Source organism: Pipra filicauda, unplaced genomic scaffold (genome assembly GCF_003945595.2).
Source record: "Pipra filicauda isolate LSUMZ 115617 unplaced genomic scaffold, ASM394559v2 scaffold16_size7369187_pilon, whole genome shotgun sequence".
Classification (NCBI taxonomy): domain Eukaryota; kingdom Metazoa; phylum Chordata; class Aves; order Passeriformes; family Pipridae; genus Pipra; species Pipra filicauda.
The window spans coordinates 7,218,806-7,245,007 of record NW_024104207.1 but is presented as its reverse complement, the minus strand read 5'-3'; the positions used below and the strand labels follow the sequence as shown (position 1 = coordinate 7,245,007).

General features: G+C 44.4%; 1 protein-coding gene across 2 annotated transcripts in view; it reads right to left on the bottom strand.

Annotated features, from left to right (window-relative positions):
- Positions 1-696: 696 nt before the first annotated feature.
- The window catches only part of LOC120322935 (autism susceptibility gene 2 protein-like), a 209,570-nt gene continuing 184,064 nt past the window's right edge, over positions 697-26,202 (bottom strand). The window contains exons 2-3 of one of the 2 annotated variants that reach the window (XM_039379572.1): positions 3,888-4,151; positions 697-869 (exon numbers count right to left, since the gene is read on the bottom strand). In XM_039379572.1, coding sequence (XP_039235506.1) covers positions 819-869; positions 3,888-4,151 — 315 coding nt within the window. In that variant the 3' untranslated portion in view covers positions 697-818. Of the gene's footprint in view, positions 870-3,763; positions 4,152-26,202 lie in introns of those variants that run through there. The other variant, XM_039379571.1, reaches the window with a different exon arrangement.

Genomic DNA, 26,202 nt, shown 5'->3' with positions numbered 1-26,202 from the left:
AAGAGCACTCAGATGTCATTGAGAGACTGCAAACCCAAACTGTAAATAGCACATTGTAAATCGCTTGTCACCACAGGCAGCTCTCCCCGGGATCACACTGCCGGTGACAATCAAACCCATCTGCTCCCGTCCCCGACCACTGTCACCACAGCCCAGGGAGCAAACACCCACCTCCCGCTCTGCTCCCATTACCTGTCAGGTATGGGCTTGTCTGAGAGCTTGCAAAAGCCACTCTGGCTGTGGGTGTGATTAAACACTCATCACACAGCGGTCATTTCACCCTCCACACCACGGGTTTGCTGCACTGAGGCACCAAGTGTGCTGTCCCTGAATCCACAGCACAATTAATGACACGATGCTCACGAGCCACAATGGCAGGGGACAGTGATGGCCACTCAGATCAGCCACCAAAAGCAGTCTCAAATGTAAGATGTATAAATTCAGGGTGAGGCTGCCAAGGAGATCGTGGACTTAATCCTGACAGCTTCAGTCCTTCCCTCCCTCCCCCTTAATTGATCCATGTAATGCACTACGAGGTGAAAGCTAATAGTTTATAATGCTTGTAGCTGATGGCTGCCAGAGCCAGTGGGGTATCTTTTGCTGCTTCCCATTTTGCCTTTATCTCATTAAAATTTACCTCCTAATTCATCTCTCCATCATGAGTTTTATTCCCTTTATTCATCATCCGCCCTTTATTTATTACCATTTGTCTCCTTCCCTGCTGTCACATGGTATCTGGGATTGGGATTTGATATTCTGCAAGTGTCTTTGGGATCAGGTGGTGCAGGCAGAACCCAGCAGCTCTCATGCAGACATAGTCAGCTAAGACCCCTTGCTGGTTTAGAAGCATTTCCAGAGATGATCCTTTTCTGCAAGAAGATGCAAGAATCTCCCAGCAGATGAACAAAACAATGAAGGAAATGGTGGAGGTAGCAAGTCAGTGTCTTCTGCTCTTTCCAAAACACACACCCACTGAACAAAGATCCTTCCCTCTCATTATCAGAATACTCTCAACACTCCTTCTGCCCTGAAAACTCATTGTTTCCTGGTATACCCCACTGTGCTCGGACCTCAAGGAATAAAAACTCATTAAAATCCATTTAAAAATGTTTGCCACCATTTTACTAGTTTAAAAATGTTCACTTTAAGATTTCCAAATGATTTTTACAGAAAACACATAAAAACATGCCACCACCAATTAACGTAAAGGAAATTAAATTTAAGACGCTGGAGAAATACTCTGATGAGTCTTATGTTTGCTTAATGCCAACTAAAATTTCCTTGAGGCATTTAATAAGTACATTTATAAAAGCTCACAAAGCAGAGTTCAAAAGTCTTCTCGCTAGTAAAATATGAGCCTTAATTAACCTACAGTTTCACATTTTCTGGATTTCAATAAACCTGTAGGCATTTCAGCAGAGCTGGATAAATACCTGCATGAACACTGCAAGGATTTTCTCTGAAAACTAATTAGCAGTGCTTTCAATAGCTGACTTCAACTAAATCTGTTTGACGAGGGAGCTTCATACCCTAAATCCTGCAGTGAGAGTTACTTCCAGCAGATAACAGATTTCACAGAAAAGAATATCCACCAGGACTGTCCACCACTGGGGAAACTACAAACAAGATCTCCAGGTATAAAACATCTCCCAGCAGGGACAGACTGCAGCCAAGGTCTTATGCCAGCACAGGAAGGCAAGGGACTGCATTAGGATTGCATCCTGCCACCCAGTTACAGTATTCACATGTGGCAATTCAGGATTCCCCCAGGGACAGGAGAGGCAGGATAAATTGTTTATATATAAAATACATCGCCCTAGTATAGGACACCATATACATCCAGAAGTCTCCTGAACTTTAAATGGCTCTGGACACTCCTACTGTGTCAAGCACAAACCACAGTGGCCCCAGTTCTTGGATTGTTGCCATCTGAGAAGGTTGACAATCAACTCTACTTCCCCTCCAAGAGCCCAGGAATTCAGTGGGATGGACCTGGATGGGGAAAGCTACCCAAGGTGTGCAGCCAAGAGTCACTGGAGGAGGAAAAGTGTAACATTATCAGGGAAAATCACCCTCAGAACTTATCACTCTCCTCCTTCTTTTGAGGTCTACACCATTTGTCTTGAAAGAAGACAGAAAATGCTTACCACAAACTCTCTCTATAAAAGTGGTGGGCATGCCTCTCCAAAGAACTTTATAGTCTTTTCCATGACATCTTTTTTCCATGTCTAAGTGCCAAAGCCTCATAGTTTGTCAGCACCTACACTGTTCATGAGACTAAAATGCTCGTATCTGAGGAGCTACACCCCTCCCAAATGTATTAAATTTATATTGAGCAAGATATTTTATTTCCTCTCAGTCTGATCCCTCAGGAATTAGTCAGGGTACTCAGATTTATCAGCTCAAAGGAAAAGAGCATTTTCCATGGCATTTGTCAACTCAATACCTTCCAAGACAGTTGTATATTTACTCCAGAAAACATAACCTCACAAATAACCTCCATCAGCAGTGAGGCTGATTTCCTTCATAGCTGAAATTCCAGGCAGAAAGGCTCCACCTGACAATAGGTCACACCAGAGGAGTCAAACAATGCAAAAAGTCAGTTCTACAGAGGCCAGTTCCTCCTGCCCAAAGGAGGTCCATTTACCATCTGACAGACCAAACCAGAACAGACACAGGAAACAGTCAAGGAAACACAGCAACCTTCAATATCTATTTATAACATAACCATTGCATCAACTATCCTGAAGAGTTTTCCCCACCTCCCTTTGAAATATCAAGTAAAATTAAATTAGAAGAAATACCTTTAACAGCTGTGGTAGTGTAGAATAGGCATTTTTACAATTTGTGTGCTCTGCTGAAGTACTGTATAATCTCTAATTTTATTTCTATACACAGTGTAGGCTTAAAAATCATCATGAAAACCTATTTTTTCCCAGCTTCTGTAACTCTGAATATCAAAATTGAATACAAGTCAGCATACTTGTCATCCTCAGTGTTCCTTCCATTTCCCTGAGCTCACAAAATGAGAAGCAGTGAATTCTCACTATTTTCTACAAGTTTCTCCGCAAAGCAACGTTTGGTTTGCACTAAACAAGGATGAAAAATGATTCCAAATATCAACCATCCCCATTAGACATGTAAATTTTGTTTCAAGGCTCATAAACATGACTCAAATGTAGGCAAAAGCTGACCTTTTTACTATTACCTCTTTTTTCTGCATCTGCATCATAGAAATCACACTTGTCACACTTTCTTCTTTTTTAAAAAACATAACAAACACGACACTGCACAGTCATGAAGAAGAACCCAACGTTTCCAGCCTCAGGCTTTGCAAGCCTGGATGTGACCTGCTCACTCTTGCCACATGTGTGCCACAGCTACCCTGGAAGGGAACAACACTGCTGGGAAGGCAGAAGTTCTTGCTTAGGGCAGGTTCTGAGTAACTCAGAGGAGCAGAACCAGTGCCACTGACACCCTACAGATGAGCTCCTCACACTGTAATCAGTCTCAGAGCTTTGCCTTGATGAACAGCTGCCCTTCTTGCAATTACCTCACCTTGCCCTTGGCATTCAGAGGGGTCTTGTGCTTCCCTGAACAAAGTCTGGAGACTAGAATGCATATTTATAGGACAAAGTTGGCCTTGCAGTGTAACAGAGAGACCACCTTTGTTTGCCCTGACAGCCTCACAGCCAGCCTGTGGAAAGCTCTCCCAAGCCTTGCACATTTATTAATCAGATCAGCTCCACCATCAATCCACCTGCTCAGCCCAGCTCCTGCACTGGCAGGACACAGCACCGAGTGCCACCCGAGAGCCTGAGAACAAAACAACCACCAAAGGATTCGAATAAGTGATCCCACAAAAGGAGAAACTGGCTTCTACCTACCATGTGCCAAGAGCCAAAGCCCTCCTTCCCCGCAGCAGGTGACTTGTGTCCCACCTGTCGGAGGCCCTTGGGTAATTTCTTCCTTTTCCCAAGGTGCTGGCACAGGTTACGGTCATTTTCCCGGTCAGAGCTGTACTGGTGGTGGTGGAGTCTGTTCTTTTTGGGAGGGTACGACAGCCCATTGGTAAGTGCTTCCCGTTTCTTCTTGGCTAGAGGGTTCTGTCTCTTCTCCATACGTTCCTGAGGTTTCAGAGCTACGTCCTTCTGCAGAGGGAGAAGGAGGGAGAGAAAAAGACAGCAGTTAAGCCACAGCTCTGATTTGCTTGCCCTCCTGAAGCAGCAATTCCAAGTGACCAGCAAAGAACTCTAGAGGCAACACTACAGTCACCAGAAAAGGAAAAAAACCCAGCCTTCACTGATGTCCTCTCAACCACTTGACAGGCAAACACAAAATGAAGTCGGTCAGGTGAAGTGAGTGCACAGAAGCAAACATATCCTCCTTGAGGTTTCATACCATCAACCTCTCAATTCTCCGAAACATCTCATGCATCAGGTGAACACACATTCAGAAGACATCATATGTTTATAATGTTTAAATTAACAATCTGCTTTGATTTAAACAATGCTCGACTTTTCATATTTATTCTTATTATTTCTTGTATTTGACAAGCCAAGGCACGAGCTGACCTAAATCCAGTTAGGGCCAATGAATCTCCATTGACTTAAGGGGATGTTTCCCTCAAGCCTGACTTAAGCAGTAGATTTCCAAATCTCAGGGAGGGGGGTGAAAAGTGCACAAACAAGCAGCTTGTATTTGAAAACTTTGTTACTGACCCTTTAACCCTCAGAATCAATGTCTGCCTGTAAAAAACACTCCAGTCTTGTAACACAAATGTGACTTTTCTCACTTAGCCCACAGCTATTTTCTTACTGATAATCTGCAACACGCAGAACCCCTGTTTTCATTTCAAATAAATATTACTTGAATCTTTTTCAATAACACAGAATTAAATGCAGAGGAAGAGGAGGCTGGAGAATTCATTAGGAGAGAAGAACTATTGGAAAGATGTTAATTATAGTGCATATTGTGCATCTAACAAATCCAATCTGCTGAGTCACATCTCCTCCAAGAACTCCCCCCGTGAGGGTCTGGGATTGCCATGGGAGGGGCAGGAAACAGTTGAATACTTTCAGCCTCTTTGCTCACAATCCTGGCTGCTTTGACCAGGCTCCCATGCCCCACCATAAAGCACTCTGTGATCTTGTAGTCTTTCAGCTGTTGTCTGTTGTCACTCAATATTATAACTGGCAGCAAGGAAGACATTGGGCTATTGGCCCCTTTTCACATACAGACTGAGGTTCAGGAGAATATAGTTGAAATTATGCCACCTTTTAATGCAAAAAAACCATGCCCAAAGGCAAAAATCAGTTTGGCTTTAATTAAAGAATACTCCCCAAATGCCTTTCGAAAACACAAGAGCCTCACAAAATTCATAACTGAAACCAATGAGATGAATAATTAAACTGGAGACAATCATCATTCACATTTCATATTTAGTAAAAAGAATGATTTTACAAGTATTAAAGATGGGAGTACTGAACAGAAGCTATAAGACACCTTTTCTACCTTTTCTTCACCTAAGACCCCATAGGAAATATCCCAGGCTTTTCTTCACAGTGTTATTCATATCCCAAGAGTTAGGAGCCTTATCCAGCCTCATAAAAAAGAATTTTAGCATCTTTAGCTATAAAGCAGATCAGTATTTTAAGGACCTCGAGCCTCTCCTCGCTGGTTCCTCAACCTCCTGAAAAAGAACTCAGTAGTAGCACTGATCATGTTATGCTTTGAGATCTCCTTGTGAGGAGCCCTGTGCTCACCCTGAGATCCCACAGAGCAGCCCAAGGAAATCAAAAGCAAGAACAACTCTTTCCTCAGCACACCTTCTGTCTCCCTTCCCAGGATGGTTTTAGGTTTAGCTACATGTCCTGAATGCAGGAAGGCAGGTTCTCAGGTAACATGTACTAAAATGAGCAACCATTTCACCAATGCTCATCATCAACTGCTTCATAAAACTACAGTATCCACACCTGGATAGCAAAGGCAGGTTATAAAATACACTGATTTGTACCTTAAGATCGAGCTGCTAACAATCTTTATTTTTTTCAGGTCAGTATAAAAAAAAAATCCAGTGCTTTATGAGTAGTACATTATACCAGCAAAGACTTCTGTTAAAACACAGAGCTAATTTGGTAGATAGAAATGCTACTAGAGGATTCACTCTAAATGTGAAAGGTTGAAGGAGTGAACAAAGGGAAACTTTCTGGGAAAAAAAAATAAATTCTTCTAATGACTAAGAAGCTTTTGTGGGATTTTCCCCCCCCCCAGCTATGAGTGATCTAAATTAAATGGTGGCAGGTTTCCAGGTGCTTATAAAATGTCTAATGGGGCTAGAACTTGCCATCAAGAAATTACTAGTTCCCATTAGCTTTAAAGAGGGTATAAGATGAGTCAGATTCTACAGATCACTGTGGATGTGCCTGGGAGAAACCCATGTTCCACCCAGCTGCAGAAAGTTTCATGAATTGTCAGACGCCCCTAAAGGACATGGAGCCCATGTCAGAACTGGGATCAAAGAATCTGCATATACACACAGAGATGAGTGACACCAAATTAACACAGCCTTCCACAAACTGGGTGAAAAGGAACCCTCCAAGACAGAAGGAATGACTGGCAGGAAGCTTGAAAAATAAGGTGCCTCTTCTGCTCACTGAGAGGGGCAAGGGAGCTCCACGTGTACCTAACTCAGCGTTCTGCAAATTGTGAAAGGGGCCTTAAATCCTGTTTGGTGGGTGGGCTTGCTATGGAATGTAGACATAAAGATTAGTCTTTAGACAACCCCATTCCTCTAGAACAGCCCTCTGCTCTTCATCAGTTGACACCACTGCAGAGAAAATCGCAGAGTGCTGTGGGTCAAACCCTCGTGTTATGGGACTGTGGGGTAGAACCTGTCATGGCCTTCAACAGATACATGACTTGGCCTTAAAATATATATGTATATTGAAATACATATTGAAATCTTCATCTGCAGACTACACTGCAGCACAACACGATAAAAGAATGAAGCTTAGACACAGGTGGGCAGGATATATCAAAAGTAGCTTGCACAGGGGTCACACGGGGTGTTGCTCCTCGTGTCTGAGGGTGCAAACTGCCCGAGATTGTCTCAGAGCACGGGCTGGGATTCCGCCCCTTGGAGCCCCTGGGCTTGGCAGAGGTAGCACTTGGCTGCAAACCATGGCCCTGCATAAATCACTTCCCCACTTGCTGCCCTTTGTCCTTGCTCCCATTTTTATCTCTCCCTTGTTTAGACAGGACAATGGCTGTACCACACCGTGTGCTCGTACATTAGCCAGCACAATCTTAATTACAGACTTCAGGCATCATCATGATTAGAGTAATAAGCTGTAATTACTCTAAGGTGACAGGACTGCAGAGACCTTATCTACATAGATAAGAAGATGTAGTAATATTTCATGTCGAGATGTATTTGTCAGCAGCTGCCCATGGAGTGGATTCAAACTAAGCACCAGACCCCACAACCACATTCAGTCTCCGATGGAGGTTTTTCTCCTCTCCTGCCAGCACGCAAGCCCACACATTATTAAATAAATCCTACAAACATATTAGGCACAGTTTAAAACCATCTTATTCAGAGATATCTTTCATCAGTAAAGTGCCTTAAGTGTATCAGGAAGGTGACTTAAATGTATAAATATGTAATTACATGCAATTCAATACAAAAGTGCATTAATATTTATGAGTGTACTGTATAATCTAAAAAAAATTCCATTTGTTTTATTTCTATTGGGCACATTAATCAACCTGATACCACTGTACGTGCCATGGTGGGGAAGAGCTGCCCCTGCTGCGATGTCAGGAGGCTGCTGGAGCCTGGTGGGGTGTCCCTGCAATCCCCTCAGCTCCAGGCAACATGAACAGCTTCAATCCAAGCCCTCCATCTGGGGGGGGAAGGAGAAGCAGCCTCTGTGGGGCCATCAGATAATTTCTCAAGGTAGGAGGCTGGAAGGACACACTCATCAAGTGCTGTGCTCTCAGGGAGCTGTGCCTGATTTATTTCAGCAGGGTCCCTCTTCCTGCTCCGTAAATAACAACTCGCTGACTAAAAACCAGCCCCCAGTGGCAGCAGGGCAGTGCTTTGGGGGGTACCCACGTCACCCCCATGAACCTCACCCAAGAGCTGCTGCCCTTCCCTCCTGCCCCTGCCCTCGGACAACAGCTTAAAAACTACATGCAAATAACAGGAACTCTGCTCCACTCCTTACAGGGTTTTCCTATGGGAACACAGGTTGAAAAGCAACACTGTAAACGCAGTGTGTAGCAAATGCACTGCAGAAATTTCTCCAGATGAACATTTCAGGTGCTGCTCAGAGATTTCAAGCCTTTTCCAAAACATCCTTGTGGGTTATCATTGCAATTCCAGTGTTGCAAGAACTTATTTTCTGAATTTGCACGGAATGTGACCTCAGTAAAGCACAACTTTTAAAAACTGATTATTAAAACCAGGTGTAGCTTACAGTGTAGTGCTAGTTAAACCAAATAACAACTGCAATGTTCTACGACTATATTCCAATTATTTGCTCCTCAGGTTCTTGCTAAAGTCCACTACAGCATTATATCAGAGCCCAACAATTTATCCTTCATTCCAACAGCTGAGAGAAGTCCTGCAGTTTGGTCAGCACAGAATTACAGAGTGTTTTGGGTTGGAGTGAATCTTAAAGCTCATCCCATTCCACCCCCTGCCATGGGCAGGGACACCTTCCACCAGCCCAGGGTGCTCCAAGCCTTGTCCAGCCTGACCTTGGACACTTCCAGGGATGGGGCAGCCACAGCTTCTCTGGGTAACCTGTGCCAGGGTCCCCACCCTCACAGGGAAGCGTCACACAGTGGGAGAGATCAGCTGTGAATCCAGGACAGCAACATGCACAAACAGCTGCACAAAATGAACCAAAACCCCTCAGAATCAGGAAACACTGCCAGTCTGAGAGCACCAAATTTGCCATTGCATCTTGACAGTCTTCATTGACTCATACTATGTTTCCATTACACTGGGGAAGAATTTTTATAGCTGATGGATGAAAATGCCCCAAGACTTCAATACCTTTCTCATGTTTCATAATTTGCTATTTTAATTCTGGCAGAAACAAGATGTAAAGGTCTGAAAACAACGCACTGACCAGTCCCTATAATCTTTCAAAATCAGAAAAAAACCCAATATGGTTGTAATAACCATTCATTTTTCTCCAGATAAAATAGCTAAATATACTGTGTATTCTTTTGATGAAGAACTAGTTCCTCAAATAATTTATCCAGGGGAAAAAAATTGCAAACACTCTTATAACAAAACCAAGGAGAAAGGAAGGCAGGTGTAAAGTGCAATGCAAAAGAGAGAAGGATTCCCAAAGTGTCAATATTATGGTATTTTTGGACACAAGGGACTGGTGAAGAGAGACATGATGTCAACTACAGTGGCTGCAGCAGCCCATCCACTAATCCCAGCAATTCCTTCAAGTCTCGAGACCTCCACAGAAAGGTTTAATCTTGTTTTGTTTGCTTTGTTTTCACAAAACTGCAATCCATTGCCTCCTACATCTCTCTGGAATCTGAAAACAAAGTGGTTCAGTGTTGTGCAGAAACGGTTGTGCAACAGAGTGAAGATGAAACGCGGTGCCAGGCTGCGGGACGCCCGTGCTGGTTACAGATGAAGGCAAAACAATAGCAAAGCAAGTTGTTGTCTGCTTGAGATATGTTGTGTGAAAGAGCTTCTGTACCAAAGAGATTGCTTTGATTTTTCATCCCAAAACCATTTGTTAACAATATCTCTGATAAACAGAAGGTTCCTTTTCAGGTCCTGCCGATTTAAACTGCACACAAAAAAAACTACATTGAGGCAACATTATTGAGGTTACAAAGTCAAGGACTTGGAAGTTATGAAAGGCCAGGATTAAGGCTGCAGCCACCACCTTAATTCAGCCCTCTTGTGCATACACATCATGATTACAATCTTTAATTACATGATCCCATGCTCCTACTTCCCTAAACAGAATGGAAGGTGTTCAGCTAATGAGCAGCCACTTGGGATTTTGTTTTCTCCTCTTTGTCCATCCTGTGGACCTCAACCTTGTTTACTGACACTCCATTCACACCCTCCTCTGAATGCACAATTATTAATTTCCTCAAGGGCTTTTCTTTACAGCTCCTCACAATAGTATCAGATGCTCAACAAATACCTATAGCCTCTTTCACAGTGTTTTTGCCAGACAAAGGTATTTCACTGTTCCAGTTTTATAGGCGGCAACAACAGTCCTGACATGTTCAGGTCAAAAACATCTGCTAACTTTAGGCATCCCATTACAAAGCGCCAAAGATTTGATTTTTAGAGAACCTGGCTTTCCTGAGCACTTTATCTAATGAAGCACAGCCTCCATCGATTCCGGCAGCTGCGGGGAGTGCCCAGTGCTCCTGAAATCAGGCCTTAGTGAGCACCACGTGTTGTAAGGATACAGGGAAGAGCTGTTTCCAAAATATGTCCTGCAATGGCCTCCCTCAATGCCACATAGTAAATATGAGCTGGAGGCAGAGGAAAACTAAGACTACGATGCCAGCTGTGGAGCTGGCTCATACTTAAAGATGGGTATCAGAGCTATTGATTGCCATTCGTTTAGTTCATGTTTTTCAAACATGGTATTCTCAGCCTTATCCTTCCCCCTCCCTTCTCATTTTGTCACTCAAATACTGTACCACACCACTTAGAGTTGTGGAGAACAGTTAAGAAATTACCAGAGTCTGCACAACCTGAGTTAGGAAAAAACCTCATCTTGGATCGTGTGTTGAGAAAGTGCTGAGCAATGCCAGCTTCGATTACAGAGCCATGGAACTGTTTCACTTGAAGCTGCCCAACTTTGTAGAAGGCGAAGTACACCCAGCTGATTGTGCTCAGACTCGTTTAGCCAGAAGCCTGTGTACTCCTGCCAAAAGGAAGAGATCCTGAAGCTCTGAGTGCAGCCACCTCCTGCCAGCCTAGAAGTCCTATCATGTTTTTTCTAGAGATTTTTTTAGGTCTTACAAGTTGCCAGCAAAGTCCAAGGTTACCTCTTTCTTGCAGACTTGACTAACTGATCTCTATTACACTCGGGGCTGCCTTTTGGAGGACGTGCTGTCTGAAAGCCCAGTGAGTCCTGGCCTCTCCCAGCAGGAATCTGTGTCCTCTGCTGGCACCATCTCAGCCACATTCTCTCCAACTCCTCCACAGACAATCTTTCTAACTTTTCAAATCATCTTCAGCAAGTACCTGTCGTCCCTACACCTCCAGCCTTTGTTACCTGGCAGAGTACCCAGGGCAGCCCCCAGGGCAGTGCTGCCCACTCCTGGCCCATCCCTGCTCCCTGGGCAGAATGCAGGCCTGAACTCCCAGTGCTTCCAGCACAACAGAGGGTTACTGGTCCCTCCATCCCAGACATGCCTTACACAGCTCCCAGCCCCTGACTGCTCACACATGGGCAGCCCCTGCAGCCAAGGGAGATGGATTCCCACTGGCCCTGGGTTTATTTCACAGTGCTGGACCTTAAATAAATGGGCTTGATTTACCCTGTGAGCAGCAGGGCCACAGTCTCATTTTTATTTCCTTTGTTTGAGGAATGAAAAGAAATACAAAAGAGATGTGGAGAGGAGTCCCTGGGGATGCTCCCTTTAAATCTGCATGCCAACAAAGAGGGCTCCACTGCTCCAGCACTGCTCAGTGAGGATTACAGATTAGGCAGGGACAGGAGCATTAAGCCAGCCCCTAGGGCAGTGGTGAATTTGGCTTGTTCCCTGTGCTGCAGCACACTAGTTGCACATTTATGGTGATGATTCCAAGGGTACAGCACTGTTCTGGCCAGTCCAGCCGTGCACAGCACTGCCCTGACGTGGGGCAGAAACACATCTGACTGTGGGATGGGACCGTCCACATCTCCCAGAGCTGCCTGTGCCCCAATGCCAGGGTCAGCTTCCTCTCACAGCAGGGCCAAGAATGTGTCTCCCTAGAAAATGGGATTTTCGTGGTGGAGAGAATCCAACTGAACAGTTTATCAAGTACCACATAGAGAAATATGAGACACAAATATTTCAGTTTGTCTAAATAATTGTGCAAGTCCTCAGTGTGAAACTTCTGGATTCTTTTTTTCCCCTTCACGTAGTTTTCCTTATTTTTACTTTTTGTTGTGATTTAGAATGGAAAAAATATTTTAAAATTTCAGACTTTCTCCCCAAAATAAAAATTTTGTACACTTCTATCTGTAGTTATACAAGACTTGCATATACTGATCAAAAAACACATCAACTTAGGGCCCAGTTATGTTGCTTTCTTAGCTTTAAGGACAGAATACACCCACTCTTAACCCTATTTATTTTATTTGGTTTGCCCATGTCCTGCCAACTTTACCAGGATATTTCACTGGAGGGAAGTACGATTCCACTGCAGGAGTCTCTGGCACTGTGGGCTCCTCCACTCTCCACACACATATTGTGTTTGCTGAATAATTCAAACAGCACTTTGGTTGGCAGGCTACAGACCCAGGCAAGAAGTTAGTGGGCCAATAAATTTTACATTTAAAGGGTATCCCCCTCATTGGTAGGGTTAGAATAAATGGATGTGGGCTTAGACAGCTCTCATCTCTGCTATTCCTGCGCCAGAGAGAAACAGATGACTCCAGCCTGCAGGCTCTCACACTGGCCCCATTCATTAGCACAGCACTCAGCATTCATAAAAAATGTATCATGGTTTGTAAATCGAATCAGAAGCACCTCTGTACTGCCTGTCTTGCGGGAAGATGGTGCAGCACCAGGAAAGTCCAGTGCCAGTGGAAAGGTCTCACAGTGCTCATAAAATCTCATGGCCACGGAAAGGCCCTGAGTGGGGACACAAAGACACGGCTCAGGCACAGAGTGGGGACACAAAGACACGGCTCAGGCACAGAGTGGGGACACAAAGACACGGCTCAGGCACAGAGTGGGGACACAAAGACACGGCTCAGGCACAGAGTGGGGACACAAAGACACGGCTCAGGCACAGAGTGGGGACACAAAGACATGGCTCTGCTGCCGTGTCAGCCTCGAGACTAGGCCAGAAAACCTGCTCTCCAGGAGTCAGGACAAAGAAACCACCTGGAGACAGCAGAGGGAAAAACAGCTAGGAAACTGTGCTATACAGAGAGAGATGGAAACATCCATGTCATGTGTTTCTGTATCACACATACAGGGAAAGCAGAGCATCCCTCTGCACACACCAGCCAGCAGGACAGACAATACAGAAATGAGCAAGGAAAAGGACAGAATTAGAAGAACTACTCTTGGATTATGCCAGATGGTGTAATCCATGAGTAATCCAGTGACTAATCCAAGCTGTAGATATTTTAACCAAACCAAAAAAATCTCCACATGAGTTATAATTATTGAGCCTTAACAAAAAATTAATCTATTTTGAAACAACTCTTCTGCATCTTGTGGGTCAAGAGGTTGAACTACTTAACACATGGTCTTGTCTGTCTTCTAAGTTCCTACTGTCTTATATTCATCTTGATTTTCTTTCCCCTTTCTGTGGGAACCCTTTACCACTGTTTTGGCATATGGAATTACAGCCTCACACAAAAGACTGATCAGGAAAGATTTTAAAATGAAAGAACAGTGATTAGAAAATAGGGAGCTGAGCTAAGACCTGAGGACTACAACACTTAAGGAGAGCTTGGCAATATTTCTCATTAGGAAAAGGATCAAAACCTTTGTGCAATTAAGGAGAAAAAAAGAAACAACGGTTCAACTTTCTGTCTGCAAATGAAACCTCCTTCTAGCATTCAGGCTGAAAAAAATAGTAAAGAACAAAAGTTTAAGAAATAGAGCAATATGTAACCTTTCCATTTGCTGGCTTATTCTTCCCCAAGGAAAGAGATACAGTGAAGATAAATTTGATGATCAAAAAAGCAGAGGGATTACATTCTTGTACAGTGCTGATCACTGGCAAATCCCCCTCTCTGCAGTTCAGAAGCACAGCTTAGCATAACAGACAAGATTTATCATTGCCTTGTCCTTCGCACCACGTACAAAGCAGCTGTAAGATGCTCCTATCTCGAGAGTCCTCCTTCCCAGGATGAAATAAATACCAGAACTGTTGTGCTGCTGCTGTACAAAGGTGTCAGCCCCGTGCCCAGTGCAGAGCTCAGACCCCCTGGGTAACTGCCACATGTTTTCCATCTCTATTTCTCCACTGATGTGAATCCATCATATCCTGGGGACAAAGTCTTTGTTTCAGCTCAGTGGATGCTACAAAGTCCACGTGGCATCACCCAAAAAACCATCAGGTCTATTCAGCAGTTCCTAGGAGGTGAAAGAGATCTTCCCTTCCATCCTGTATGCAGAATACAGTCTCCAGTTAAATGGGCACAGAAGGCAGCATGAAAAATAAACTGGGAAAACCAGAGATGACTGCTTGCTCCAGTTTTACCACAGGGCACAGACCCTGCAAAGCTACCTCATACACCAGAGAAAAAGAAAATTTCCTTTACAGTTATGCTGTGGCTGAAAATATAATGTCTTCTACATATATTCAAGATCCTTTATGGATAGATCTTTTAAAACTGAAGTGTCATCTAATATTCAGGGCTATTTAGTGGCTCAAAAAGCAATTTCTCTAATATTTCTTGTTTATAGCCACCTAAAAGCCACAAATTTAACTTGGTAGGGATGCAGAGCCAGGGGATCTGGTTCCAAAACAGAACATCTTGAGTCAAGAGCTTTGCTAATGCCTCCAGCAAACTAGCAAGGAGTTACAAAAGCTGTGAATCACTTCACTTCAGCAGCACTTACAGTCAAACCCCACTCCTCGTGCACCCGCTGCCTCGACTGAACTCATAACCAGCCCTTCTGTAGAAAGCAGCCCAACTGCTGTCTCTCTGCAAAACTTGCCTGGAGCAGGAGGCAGATAAAGCCCTGCAGTGCATCTCTCGAGAGCCTCGGAATATGTTGAAGAGAATTAGAACCGTAAGCGGGAATCAAACTGCACTTGGAAGGAAACCTTTCCTATTCAAGATTTGTTTTCTAAGCTGCTTGTTGGGGCCGATATCCAAACCTCTCCTGTCTGACCTTATCACAGCTCGTACCCTGCCAGGCACAGGATTACAGCTGCCCAGGCTGAGAAGGTAAGTTGTTAATGTGGGGACCTGGAGACGTAGGTTGAAATTCCTGATCTCCCCCCGACTGTCGCTGTGACCTGCAGCAGTAAGCTAAGTCCTGATCCACAAAGAGGGCATTCAGGGGCCTAAAACTATTTAATTCCCATTGACTGGTTTTCCAAAGGAAATAAATGGCTCTGTGAGTTTGGGCCTTTAGCCCTTCCGTGCAGCAGTGCTCATCTGTGAAATGGAAGTAAAAACCACATCCTATTTCATCTGTGCCTTGCAATGCTAAATACTTAAAGGGGTAAATGGATCAGGCACCACAGGAACAAAGGGGCTGCACACATGCTTATGGAAAGCAAGCAGGCACTGCAGAGGGGATCCAGGTTCATGGGGAAGTTGGCACATCCCACTCCAGTCAGACCAAGGTTGAGGCAGCCTCTTCTGTCCAACTGCTACACCCCATAAACCATCTCAGGGCTTGCACTATCCATTCCTTTGTTTTGGAAACAACAGCAAAGCCAGTCTCTCATCTTCCAAGTTTTTGCAGCCCTTCAACTTCATCAGGCCAAACCACCACAGCCAGTGCATTCCCATGGGACTCTCTTCCCTGCCTCCTGCCAAGCAGGTACTTCCTGCCTCTCCCTGTTCTCCTCCATGTAGGGTGGGAAAGTCATGCTTTTTGTATCTTCTCCATCATCCTTACTGGAAGAGATGAGCATCACCAGCCTCACTGCCACCACTCAGCCACATATCTGTGTATTTGGTTCTTGCTTTCTCCTGTTTTCCCCTCCCACACATCCAGGCTCCCTGCATGCCCTGTTCCCCTCCCTAACACAGAGGGGGCACAGCATTTTCCTTCCCTGTTCTTCATCCTAATTCCAGACAACTCTTGGTCTCTGTCCCTCTCCAGGAGGAGGAGCAGTCTCATCCCATCTTCCTCACCACCAGCTCTCTGTGCTGAGCCAGTGTTTCTGCTTCCCAAGGAGCTCTCTCCTGCCACCCTCCCCACACAAGCTGCAGCCTTTGAAATCATTCCCTGCATTTCCCTGCAGGTTGAGAACTCCTGACACCTGCAAGGGGATCAGAGTGGGGGGAAAGGGAAGAAGAGCCTGCAGGCAGTGTCCCTGCTCAGCTCCCCACAGCCCTCAAACATCCCCCGCCCAAGGGGCTCTGGGGGAGCAGCTTGGCTTTGACAAAACACCCAACGGCAAAACTGGCGCTGTGGAGGGGCTGTGCCAGCCTGTGCCTCTCCCTTTGTGCTTCCTGAGGGTCACACTGGTGCTTTTGGAGGAACCATCACCTGCCAAGGTCACAGAGATGCACAGACACTCCCGAGGCCACCAAACACTCTCAGTCACAAGGGATTCAGGTGCTTCCTTTCAGTGCCACTCTGCTGGCATTAGGTCCCTATGGAAGCAGTGCTCCTACCCACGAGTATGGATCCAGCCAGACTGCAAATGCACTCTGGCATTTGGAGTAAGTGAGCCAGCCCCTGTGAGGAACAGTGGGCACAGAGCTGAGAATAAGGAATTTGAGAAAGTCATCCCCTTTTTTTTCCCAATTCTGTAACCTGTCTCCCATTCCATAGCCTTTTTTTTTACATCTCATGTGACTAAGACACTCCTTAGAAAAGGAGTTCAGGGTGGAAAATCCAAACCAACACTTCAAAAAGCCACCCAAAGTCTGCAGTTTTATTATGAAGCAAAAATGACCTCAAACCCCTGGACTAAACAAATGCCTGGGGTGAAGAAGATGGAATAAATTAAAGGATGTAATTATGGCTGGGAAAAGAGGGAAGGAGGTTGCTCAACCGGATGAAAGAGGGATTTGAGGAATAAGAAATGAAAGGAGGTGTCAGCTTGAATCAGCCAGGTTGAAAACTGCTACTGATTTTGACTGACATACTGAGACTTTCCAATTGCAAACTCTTTCTCTAATAAGCTGCAAATTCACCTCTATGCTTTTACTTTGATCTTAAAGTAAATGTTTTATAATGGACACATTTAATGATTTTCAGGTGCTTATTGGTTCTATCGGACTTGATACTGGAATCAATCTTCCCTTTTAGAAAGCTTGGGTTAATGGCAAAGTTTATTAAACTGCATGCAGTCATTCAGAAAAGATCAATAGAGACATGATTACAGAGCAACCAGAGGATTAAACATGAGATTTATCACAAAATTAAACTGAATTAAATGTTCTCTGATAGCACTTGAAATGCTGTCAATACTCTTAACTGATAATCTATGCTTTCTGTGTTTACTTACCAGGCAGCAGGGATGTCTGACTCGAGGAACTGACTGTAATGGAAAATCTGCAAAGATTTGCTGAGAGCATTAAACCTCACCTAGGAAACCATTATTTCTTCCCGTTAGAAGAGCACAAGCATTTTGCTTCTTTGCCCATTTCCTCTCTAAGGGTGAGGAGGACACAGTCATCCCCCACGTGACACTTCTGCAATCTCCTCCTTAGGCCTGTTACAGGATGCACAGGACACTGAAGGATCCTACACAGGGTTACAATGAAGTGTTTTATGGTTTCCTGCTCTGGCAGTCGCTACCTCATTCAGAATTAATTTTTTCCTCCTTTCTTGAGTTTGCCATGACCTTATTAAAACATTCCACACCCTGAGAAATTTGCCAGCCTTCCCTCTTTTCCTTTCCCTCAGAGCTCAGCCCAGTCACCTCCCTGGGTTCTTACACTCACATCTCTCCTTGCATTGGACTGTGCAAACTTCTCCTACGTTCTCTTCCAAAAGGATTCAACTCCAAATCATCAGTACCAGCAACACAGAACCATTGCCCCAAGAAAAAGAAAAAGAAATCCAGAAAAAAAAAAAATCAGGCCAATTTTACAGAGAGAAACAGAATCTAAATTCAGACCCTATTCTTCTGGGATGAGATCTATCCCTGCAATGGAGCTGGAATTTCCCAAACCCTGCTGCATCTTGAGCTCTGTCATCAGAATCACACACAGAGATTATTGCCATCTGCACTAGGATAAAGTGGTTGGCCTGGTATTGAGGACCAAAACCTCAACTCTCAGCAGGAGAGAAAGGGGAGGAGTGGCAGCTCCTGAGTACACACGAGACCAGATGCAAAGTAATAATCAATCACAACCACAACTTTGATAAATTTTGGTCATGTTTCTGTGGCTTTCCAAAATAGTCACAACACACAAACTCAGATGAGTTCCTTTAAAAATTAATGTTTGTTGTTCAACAAGCAAGCAGGAGGAGGGATGTCAGCTTCCAGCTTTCCAGAGAAAGGCTGTATCCCACCACAGCCTACACCAAAAGCTTAATAAACCTTGATAAAACACCTCAAAGGAAACAGGACTGTCCCAGAGCAAATAAACCACCCAAAACCAAAAAACATCAGGAAACCCCTCATCAGCTATCATGAATTGAATTTTTACTTAGAGGGGCTTAGCTGCTTTCTGAACAGGCTCAGCTATCCCCAGTGTACTTTACAAAATTCAATCCAGTAATCCAATCCCAGATGCATTATGTAAAATCTTATTTCTCCAAGCTCTAGAAAAGAACAAGCAGAAAGGAAGGCTTTAGGAACACTAATTTACCAATAAATACTCACTGAGCCAATTTTGCTTTTGCTGCTTTTTTGAGGAAAATAAAAGAGGAAAAAAAACCAAAACACAAACTGCTGTCCAAGTACTACATTCCCTTATTAAAACTTCACTTGTGGATAGAAAAGATACTATAGAATATGTACCCTGAAATTAGCCCAGTACGTGCTGCCCCAGTAAACAAATCCTCAGAAACCAGAGTAGAGTCATTCCCAGTAGGTTTCCACTACAGAAATCACTACCAGTTCTGTCCAGAAAGGGAAAATCTCTGTAATATCTAATAAATGGACCAAAACATCTAAATGAATAGCAGGGCATGTCGTAGCAGTAACCAGTGAAGCCGCAGTCAATACACACAGTGGCTGTTAAATTTTCCAGCGATACCATCACACAATTAAGTCCCTGAATGCCTGAGCGGAGCCGGGAGCTGTCGGAGTTACGGGAGCTCTGAGAGCACGGGGTGAGCAGGGAGGCAGAGACTTCTGTGGTACTTCAGGAGGAGCAGAGAGCCCCTGTTTCTGGCTTGTGCCTCCTGGATGCTCTGCAGGTGACACAGATGGCACCAGGAATCCACGGGCACTGACAGGCCCTCAGCTGGACACTAACCCAGACTGGCAGCTGTTCTGTCAGGAGGGCAAGGACCAGCTTAGCAGCTGCATGTGACACTAAACATCAGCTCTGACAGCATCCTTCTGTCCTGACACTCTCCTGTGGGACCCCAGTGCATCTCACAGAGCCACAGACTCAGAGAATGTGCTGAGCTGGGAGGGACCCCCAAGGATCCTGGAGTCCAACCCTGAGCCCTGCACAGGCCCAGCCCCAAGAGTCACCCCCTGTGCCCCAGAGGATCAGCCAAACCCTCCCTGAGCTCTGGCAGCCTTGGGGCTGTGCCCACTGCCCTGGGGAGCCTGGGCAGTGCCCAACCAGCCTCTGGGGGAAGAACCTTTGGCTGAGATCCAACCTGAGCCTGCCCTGACACAGCTCCAGCCATTCCCTGGCTGCTGTCCCTGGTCCCCCCAGAGCAGAGCTCAGTCCCTGCCCCTCCCCAGGAAGTTGGAACTGCAATGTCTCCCCTCAGCAGGCTGTTGCCCAGGCTTACTGGCAGCAGAGACACACACTGCCCTTAAAAATAAGGATTTCTGGTTTCCTGATGCTGACATCCAGAAAAAGGGAAGGAAAGCCCCCTGGATTACAGTTGCATACCCTGATGTACCACCTAAAACGTAGGCTGAAGCCAAGCAGGTGACAGGCACACACAGTGTCAAACTTCAAAATATGATTTTTCCAGGCAGTTGTTTCCCTGCAACTGCTGTTCTCCCGGAAACAAAGGCCATCACTGCAGCTCTTGTTTATGGGAACAAGCAGCATGTTGCTGCTGATGCCCAGGTGTGTCAGTGAGTGAGAGGCAGCTCATGTTTGCATGCTGGCCCAAAGCAGTTCATGTTTCTGCCGTGGGCAGAAGCAGCCTGTGACAGACAGCACTAAACTACAGCGGGGAATTCCCAGTGGGAGGCTCATCCCCCCCAAAACATTCTCATTTTGCCCTGTCCCACAGCTAAGAGATGCTGGGCTTGCTTTTTTCCACCTTCTCTGGCCATTAGACACAAAGGTCCAGGGCAACAGGCAGGTGACAACTCAGGACGTGGAGCTGGAGGGGTTTCTGTGGCACCAAAAATCACTTTCCTCAAAAAGCTTTTGCTGTGTGCAAATTTAATGGTCAGGATAATAAATTTGTCAGTAATGACAAAGAAATTCCCTTGAAACTGGAACGTTCAAGTGTCATTGAAGCTACATCTATTTAGCAAATAGATGAATGCCTCTCACTGAAGACTGGCGTGTGATTAAGCATCTGTCACTGTCCACGGAACAGCTGCTCCTGTGGCAGGAGCACAGGTACTTTTTTATATAGATGGGCTCTTTTTTATATAGATGTAAAGATGATCTTGATGTGAACGGAAATCAGCAGCTGAAAACACAATTAATGAACTGACACAGAAGTAATGGGTCATTTCCACAAGTCTCCTAATCCTGTTGACTTGTCCAAGCTTCATGTTTTACAATTAGATTCATTTAAATTTTACAAACAAAAGAGAACAGATTTGCTTTCTGACTCACTGAAATAATGGACTTACACCTTCATGATAGAGTGAGCTTTTTTTTAGAGGGATTTTTCTTTGATTTTTGGAGCATGTGTAAGTTTTTACAAGGACTGGAATGCTGAATCTATGCTAGTAGCTTGTTTTCTTAAAAATTCGGGGTGATTAGCCTGTCAACTGTTTCTGTTACTTTTAGCCTTCTGAATGAGCAGTACTTTTCTCATGTGTCCTCTGCTCAGCAGTCGCTGAAACTGGAAATAGTTTTCCCAGGAATTTCTGTGGGCTCTGTTTCCTAACACACACTCCCAGAGGTTAAAAACAGAGAATACACAACTCTCTGCTCTCCTGTTTTTGTAGTTAAAAATTCATGGAAATTCCCAGTGAAAATGTGGCCGATGAGAGATTAGGGAGCTGGTTGTCCTGGGCTGGAGGATGTCGAAAGTAAAACTTGGTCCATTGGAAAGGAAAAAGAAATAAATAGCCAATGAAGGGTCTTTCGAAACAAGAAACTGAAACAAGAAGGAATCAGCAGAAGACTCTGCTTGTACAGACTATGGGTGCACCCCAGACAGATGGTTTGAAAGCCTTTCAGTGCATGATAAAGAAAGGAAAAGCAAGGAAATAGTCACTGGGACAATCATTCAACCTGGAGATACAGAAAAATTGTTATCCTAATTTACACCAGCTGAGAATCTGCTCTAATTAAAGGAAATATTTCTGCACAGAAGAAAATGAAGCATGAGATGCTCAACCTAAGGCAAGGAAGTGTCAACAGAATATCATGGACAACAACAATTACAGGGACCACCAAACATCAGGGGGCACAAATGGATCACCCAGGGGACAACAAGCAATAACTTCTGCCCAACTGAACAACTGCAGTTAAGTCTATACACTGCCCACAGCTCACTGAGAACAGCTTCGAGCTGGAGGAGACAAGATTACCAGAAATTCTTCCTTGGTGGATCCCAAATATTTAGACCAACATGTCTGAAAGTCTGGTCTGCTGAAAACCATCCTAAAACCAGAAAGTTTTGGAGCAAGGCAGAACAGGGGGACGAGGGGGAGGGGAGGCCCTGCTCAGTGCACTCCCAGCTGAGCACGAGCACACGCTGTACCTTTGGGGAGGCAACTTTATGTGCTCTTAGTAGTAGATTAATGAATGTAATTACCCAACATGGTGGCTGCGAATGCCGCAAAACTGTAATTTATAGTGTGCTGTAAAGTTCTAATGTGTTTTTATGTCCATAAGCTGCTTAACTGTAATCTAATGCATTTGTACATGAACACCCTCTAAGTGGCTCTCGGTGGAGCAGAGTCCCCTGCACGCTCTGCTTTATGTCTTGACAAACCAGCCTCTCCTGTCGGGCAGCTGAGGAGAAGCAGCTGCTAATGACATGAATAATTTTAAGTCCAGTGGCAAGAACTTCTTTCTTTACTCACTTACTGGCTGGCCAAAGCTGATAAAAGCAATGCACCAGTGTCTTACAGGGTGGAAACAAAGCAGTGTGGGTGTCCCTGTGAAGGACGGGATGAAACACAGACCCTTGGTCTGGTAGAGAGCCCAGACTCACCCCCACTTCTTGCTCCTCCACCTTGGGCTCTCAACTCTTTACAGGCAGGACACCAAGAGATAACAGAGCCAACTTAGAGCTCCAGAGAGGACTCACAGTGAACTATCTCAGGCAAAACCCTTCACCTCGTTTCAGTTCCCAGATGCTCTGGCCTGTGTGCTGCTGGCAAGACACTGTGGTCACCTGGATCCTTCTCTGCTCTAAGAGGGGAGATGTGGCTGGGCCTCCTGACGCACGTGCTTATGGTTGCCACGAACTCATTTAGGCAAACCATTTAACTTCTTTATGCCCTTGCTTAACCATCTGTAAAATGGGACTAATAATAAACCTCAGAGGGATTTAGTAAGACTTAATTAAATGGTTTGTGAAGTGCTTTGAGATCCTCAGGAGAAATGTGTTGTGCAAGTGCAAATTATTATTACTGTTACAGTGCTTTCTACTTCCAACACAGTTAAATATTAATGATCCAGTCCTCCTAATGCCCAGTGATACAACTTTCCTTTTCTCAGCTAAAAAGACACGGGAAGTAGTAGTAGGACATCATCTTGTTCATTCACAAGTAGTCTGAAACAGCAGAAAAGAGTAAATATTTTAGCATGCATCAAACTAAAGATGGGGATCCCAAATGCACGTGCTGTACGTGCAGTCAGTTCAGAGCCAATAAAATAATGCCAATTAAATCAGCAAATCACAGTGCCAGAGACCCTTTTAGGAAAAGTCAGTATCAAAGCTAATATATAATAAATGCTTTTCCTAGTTAAAAAGGCACCCTTTTGCAGAGGTCATGGCATGAGTGACATGATTAACATTCAATTAAAAGCTCCATCTTGTGAGAAGGAACAGAAGGAACGTTCCTTTAGTAAGACCGATGTGGCTTTGGGGGCCAGGGGGAAGAACATCTTGGATTTTCAATCAGGTATGTCCACTGTGATACAGCAAAAACAATCTGAAAATTGCCTGCAGGCAAAAAACAAACAGCCACAATTTCTCCTCTTTGTCAGCTTCTTCCAGGCCAACTTAAAAGGAGAAAAATGAAAAAAATTGACTTATGACTTCAGGTCATAGGAGTTGAGTGAATGTGACCTGGTTTGCAAGGCACTGCTGGGCCTTTCCACCCACTGGGCTGCAGGGCAGGAACTGCAGCCACGGGTACAGCAAATCCTGCCCCAAACACTGAACACTCACCTCTTCTGGACGTGTTAGAATCTGTTAAAACAGAGCCCCAAATCAACACTGACGAGTGTTTTCTTAATATTTCTCGGGATTTAGTTAAAATATGTAATAATATATCAGCAGCCAAATCAAACATTAAGGGGAAAAAAAAAAGCAGTGCCAAATTTGAAGCTACTAAGGTTACATACACAACCTTAGGTGGTTTCCACTTGAAACTGTGGTACAGTGTAATTTTTAATTATATGGTGAACTATGATATTTCTATTTGATTTTCAATAATAATGACTCATAGTGTATAACAAAGATACATAATCTATTGACACTGAAGTGCAAACATGTTTTTCCCATCCTTATGTACCAGAGTGAGCCTATCTAAAGAAAAAAATTATTAAAAGGTACTTCTAATTTACTTATATTACAGATCCTAAACATAATTTAAAAAGCAAAGGGGAAAAAAAGCAAACAAACAAACAAAAACAACACCACAAAAAATGAAAAATCATCATCATCCCCAGATGAAAAATCCCCTTTGCATTGAAGCACAAGATATCAAAGTAATGAGGTTACACCAGGTAGAAATGCAGCAACAGAAATGTGTGGTTTGCATGCTGAGAACCATGAAGTCTTTATTTCATCTAACACAGGTTCATCTCACTACTCCACACAACAGAAGAAACCACACTAAGACAAGAAAAGCATTAATAATAATAGTGATGCTTTTTTTTCATGTCATTGACCTCGATTCACCACGTGGAGCTGAGGTGGCAGCTCATGTCCTGCTCTTCTGTCCTCAGTGGAGGGAGAGGAGCAATTCCAGAGGGACAGTGCTGGGTGCAGGAGCTGCCCAAGGCTCCTGTGGAGCTCTGCTCCTCCTCTCCATCAATCCAGAGGGAACCTGCAGTGGGAGGTTCCCAACACTGTCGGTGGGATGTCAGCCACAAACCCCTCTCACATCTCAGGCTGTTTGCCAGCGAGTTAATTCTCATCCAGCTGTGGAGCCACCATCCCTCCAGCTCTGTGCTGAACAGAGTGCAGAGATGAAGTAACTTTCCCAGGGCCTCTATAAAGGCAAGGAGAGCACCAGGACTGAAAACTAGTTCTCCATCCTGCTCTTTCATTGTGGAGCAAAAAACCATTCTCACTTGTTTTGCTTTCCTGTACCTCACTCACGATCAGGCTGTTGGACACCTCTTCATGCAGCAATGCTGCACATGGTTCATCCAGGCTGCCTGGAATTCCAGACTCATATATACAAAACTCCATTGTTCATATCCTTCACCATAGGATCAGTTAGCTTAAACAATGCTAAGCTTCCAGAAAAACATCCCTGAGGAAGCATTTTCCCAGCTTTATGCAAACAACCTCAAAGTGACCTGTGTAAATCTTGGATGCTTTCAAAGGCAGCCAGAAGAGCCACGGCCACAGCATGAGGAACATTAGATGATGTCCACAGGCTCCCAACCAGACTGGCTGAGCCAGGACTGAGCCCTTAGGAATAACCCTCTAAAACATCAGCCTGGAAACACAAAACAGGCAACTCCACACCCTCTGATCACAGGGGTGCAGTCACTTCTGAGCAAATAAAAAGCACTGGGTGCTGTTGCAGGGTGACAGGAGTCCACAAAGGAATGATGCTTCTCAAGGCAGCACAAGTCCCCCACTGTTTATAAACTTTCTCCACTCAGCACATTTCACACAGGCAGTCAGTCCTGTATGCCACTAAGGAGAAAAAGATTTGTGACAATTTTATGTTAGTAATAACTTTAAACCCATCAACTTCAACATAAGAATTTCTACCTGTTTTAATATTTAATTTATTTAGCCTTCTAGTGTTCTTAAATTAGGGAGACATTTTATTGCCCTGGTTGACATTTTTATGACAACTGAAACTAGGTTTCATTTTTTAAGTGGAATTTCTCCACCTTAAAAGCTAATTAGTGCTTGTGCCCACACTAGAAATGCAGGTGCAAAAATACAGACAGAGCTACACACACACAGGCTGCCTTGGTGGAAAGATGAATATCCTTTTGAGGACTTGTATATACTGCATCTTGTCACTATAGTAATTAGCTAAGTTGCTAATCTTTTCCTACTGCTCCACAATTGAAACCTGCATCTGTGACTGGACACAGCAATCCCTGAATCTGCATTTTTCCCCAAACAAGGATTAAAGCAGCACTTTGCTACATAGACTGCCTGCCAGCTATTACATTAATATACTCTATCTTTGCTTACTCTTGTTTTAAAAGAGAGATAAGTGCTCTGGCAGCCTTGAGCTCCATCCCTTTTGCCTTCACCAGCTGATTATTTTCAGAATAGAAATGTTGGCCTCAGTCAGTCCCTGCAAACAGCCTGACTGCCCCTAATGATGATCTACCTGTGTGCTGGTACCAGGCCACCTGTCTGCTGCCTTCCAGGAAGCTTTACAGATACATAAAAGGCTTCCAATATTTTCTCCACATAAACTGCAACCCATCCATCAAGTTGTTTACATCACACCGAGATATATGCACCTTTATCATTAGAAGAGCTGTCTCCAGAAATGGGATGAACACACAGACATCATAAATCTCCCCTTTTACAACAGCTGCCTCGATTGCATTATTTTTGTTAAAGGAAGCAGCAGCATCCCAGGATCAGCCACTAAGGGGACACAGT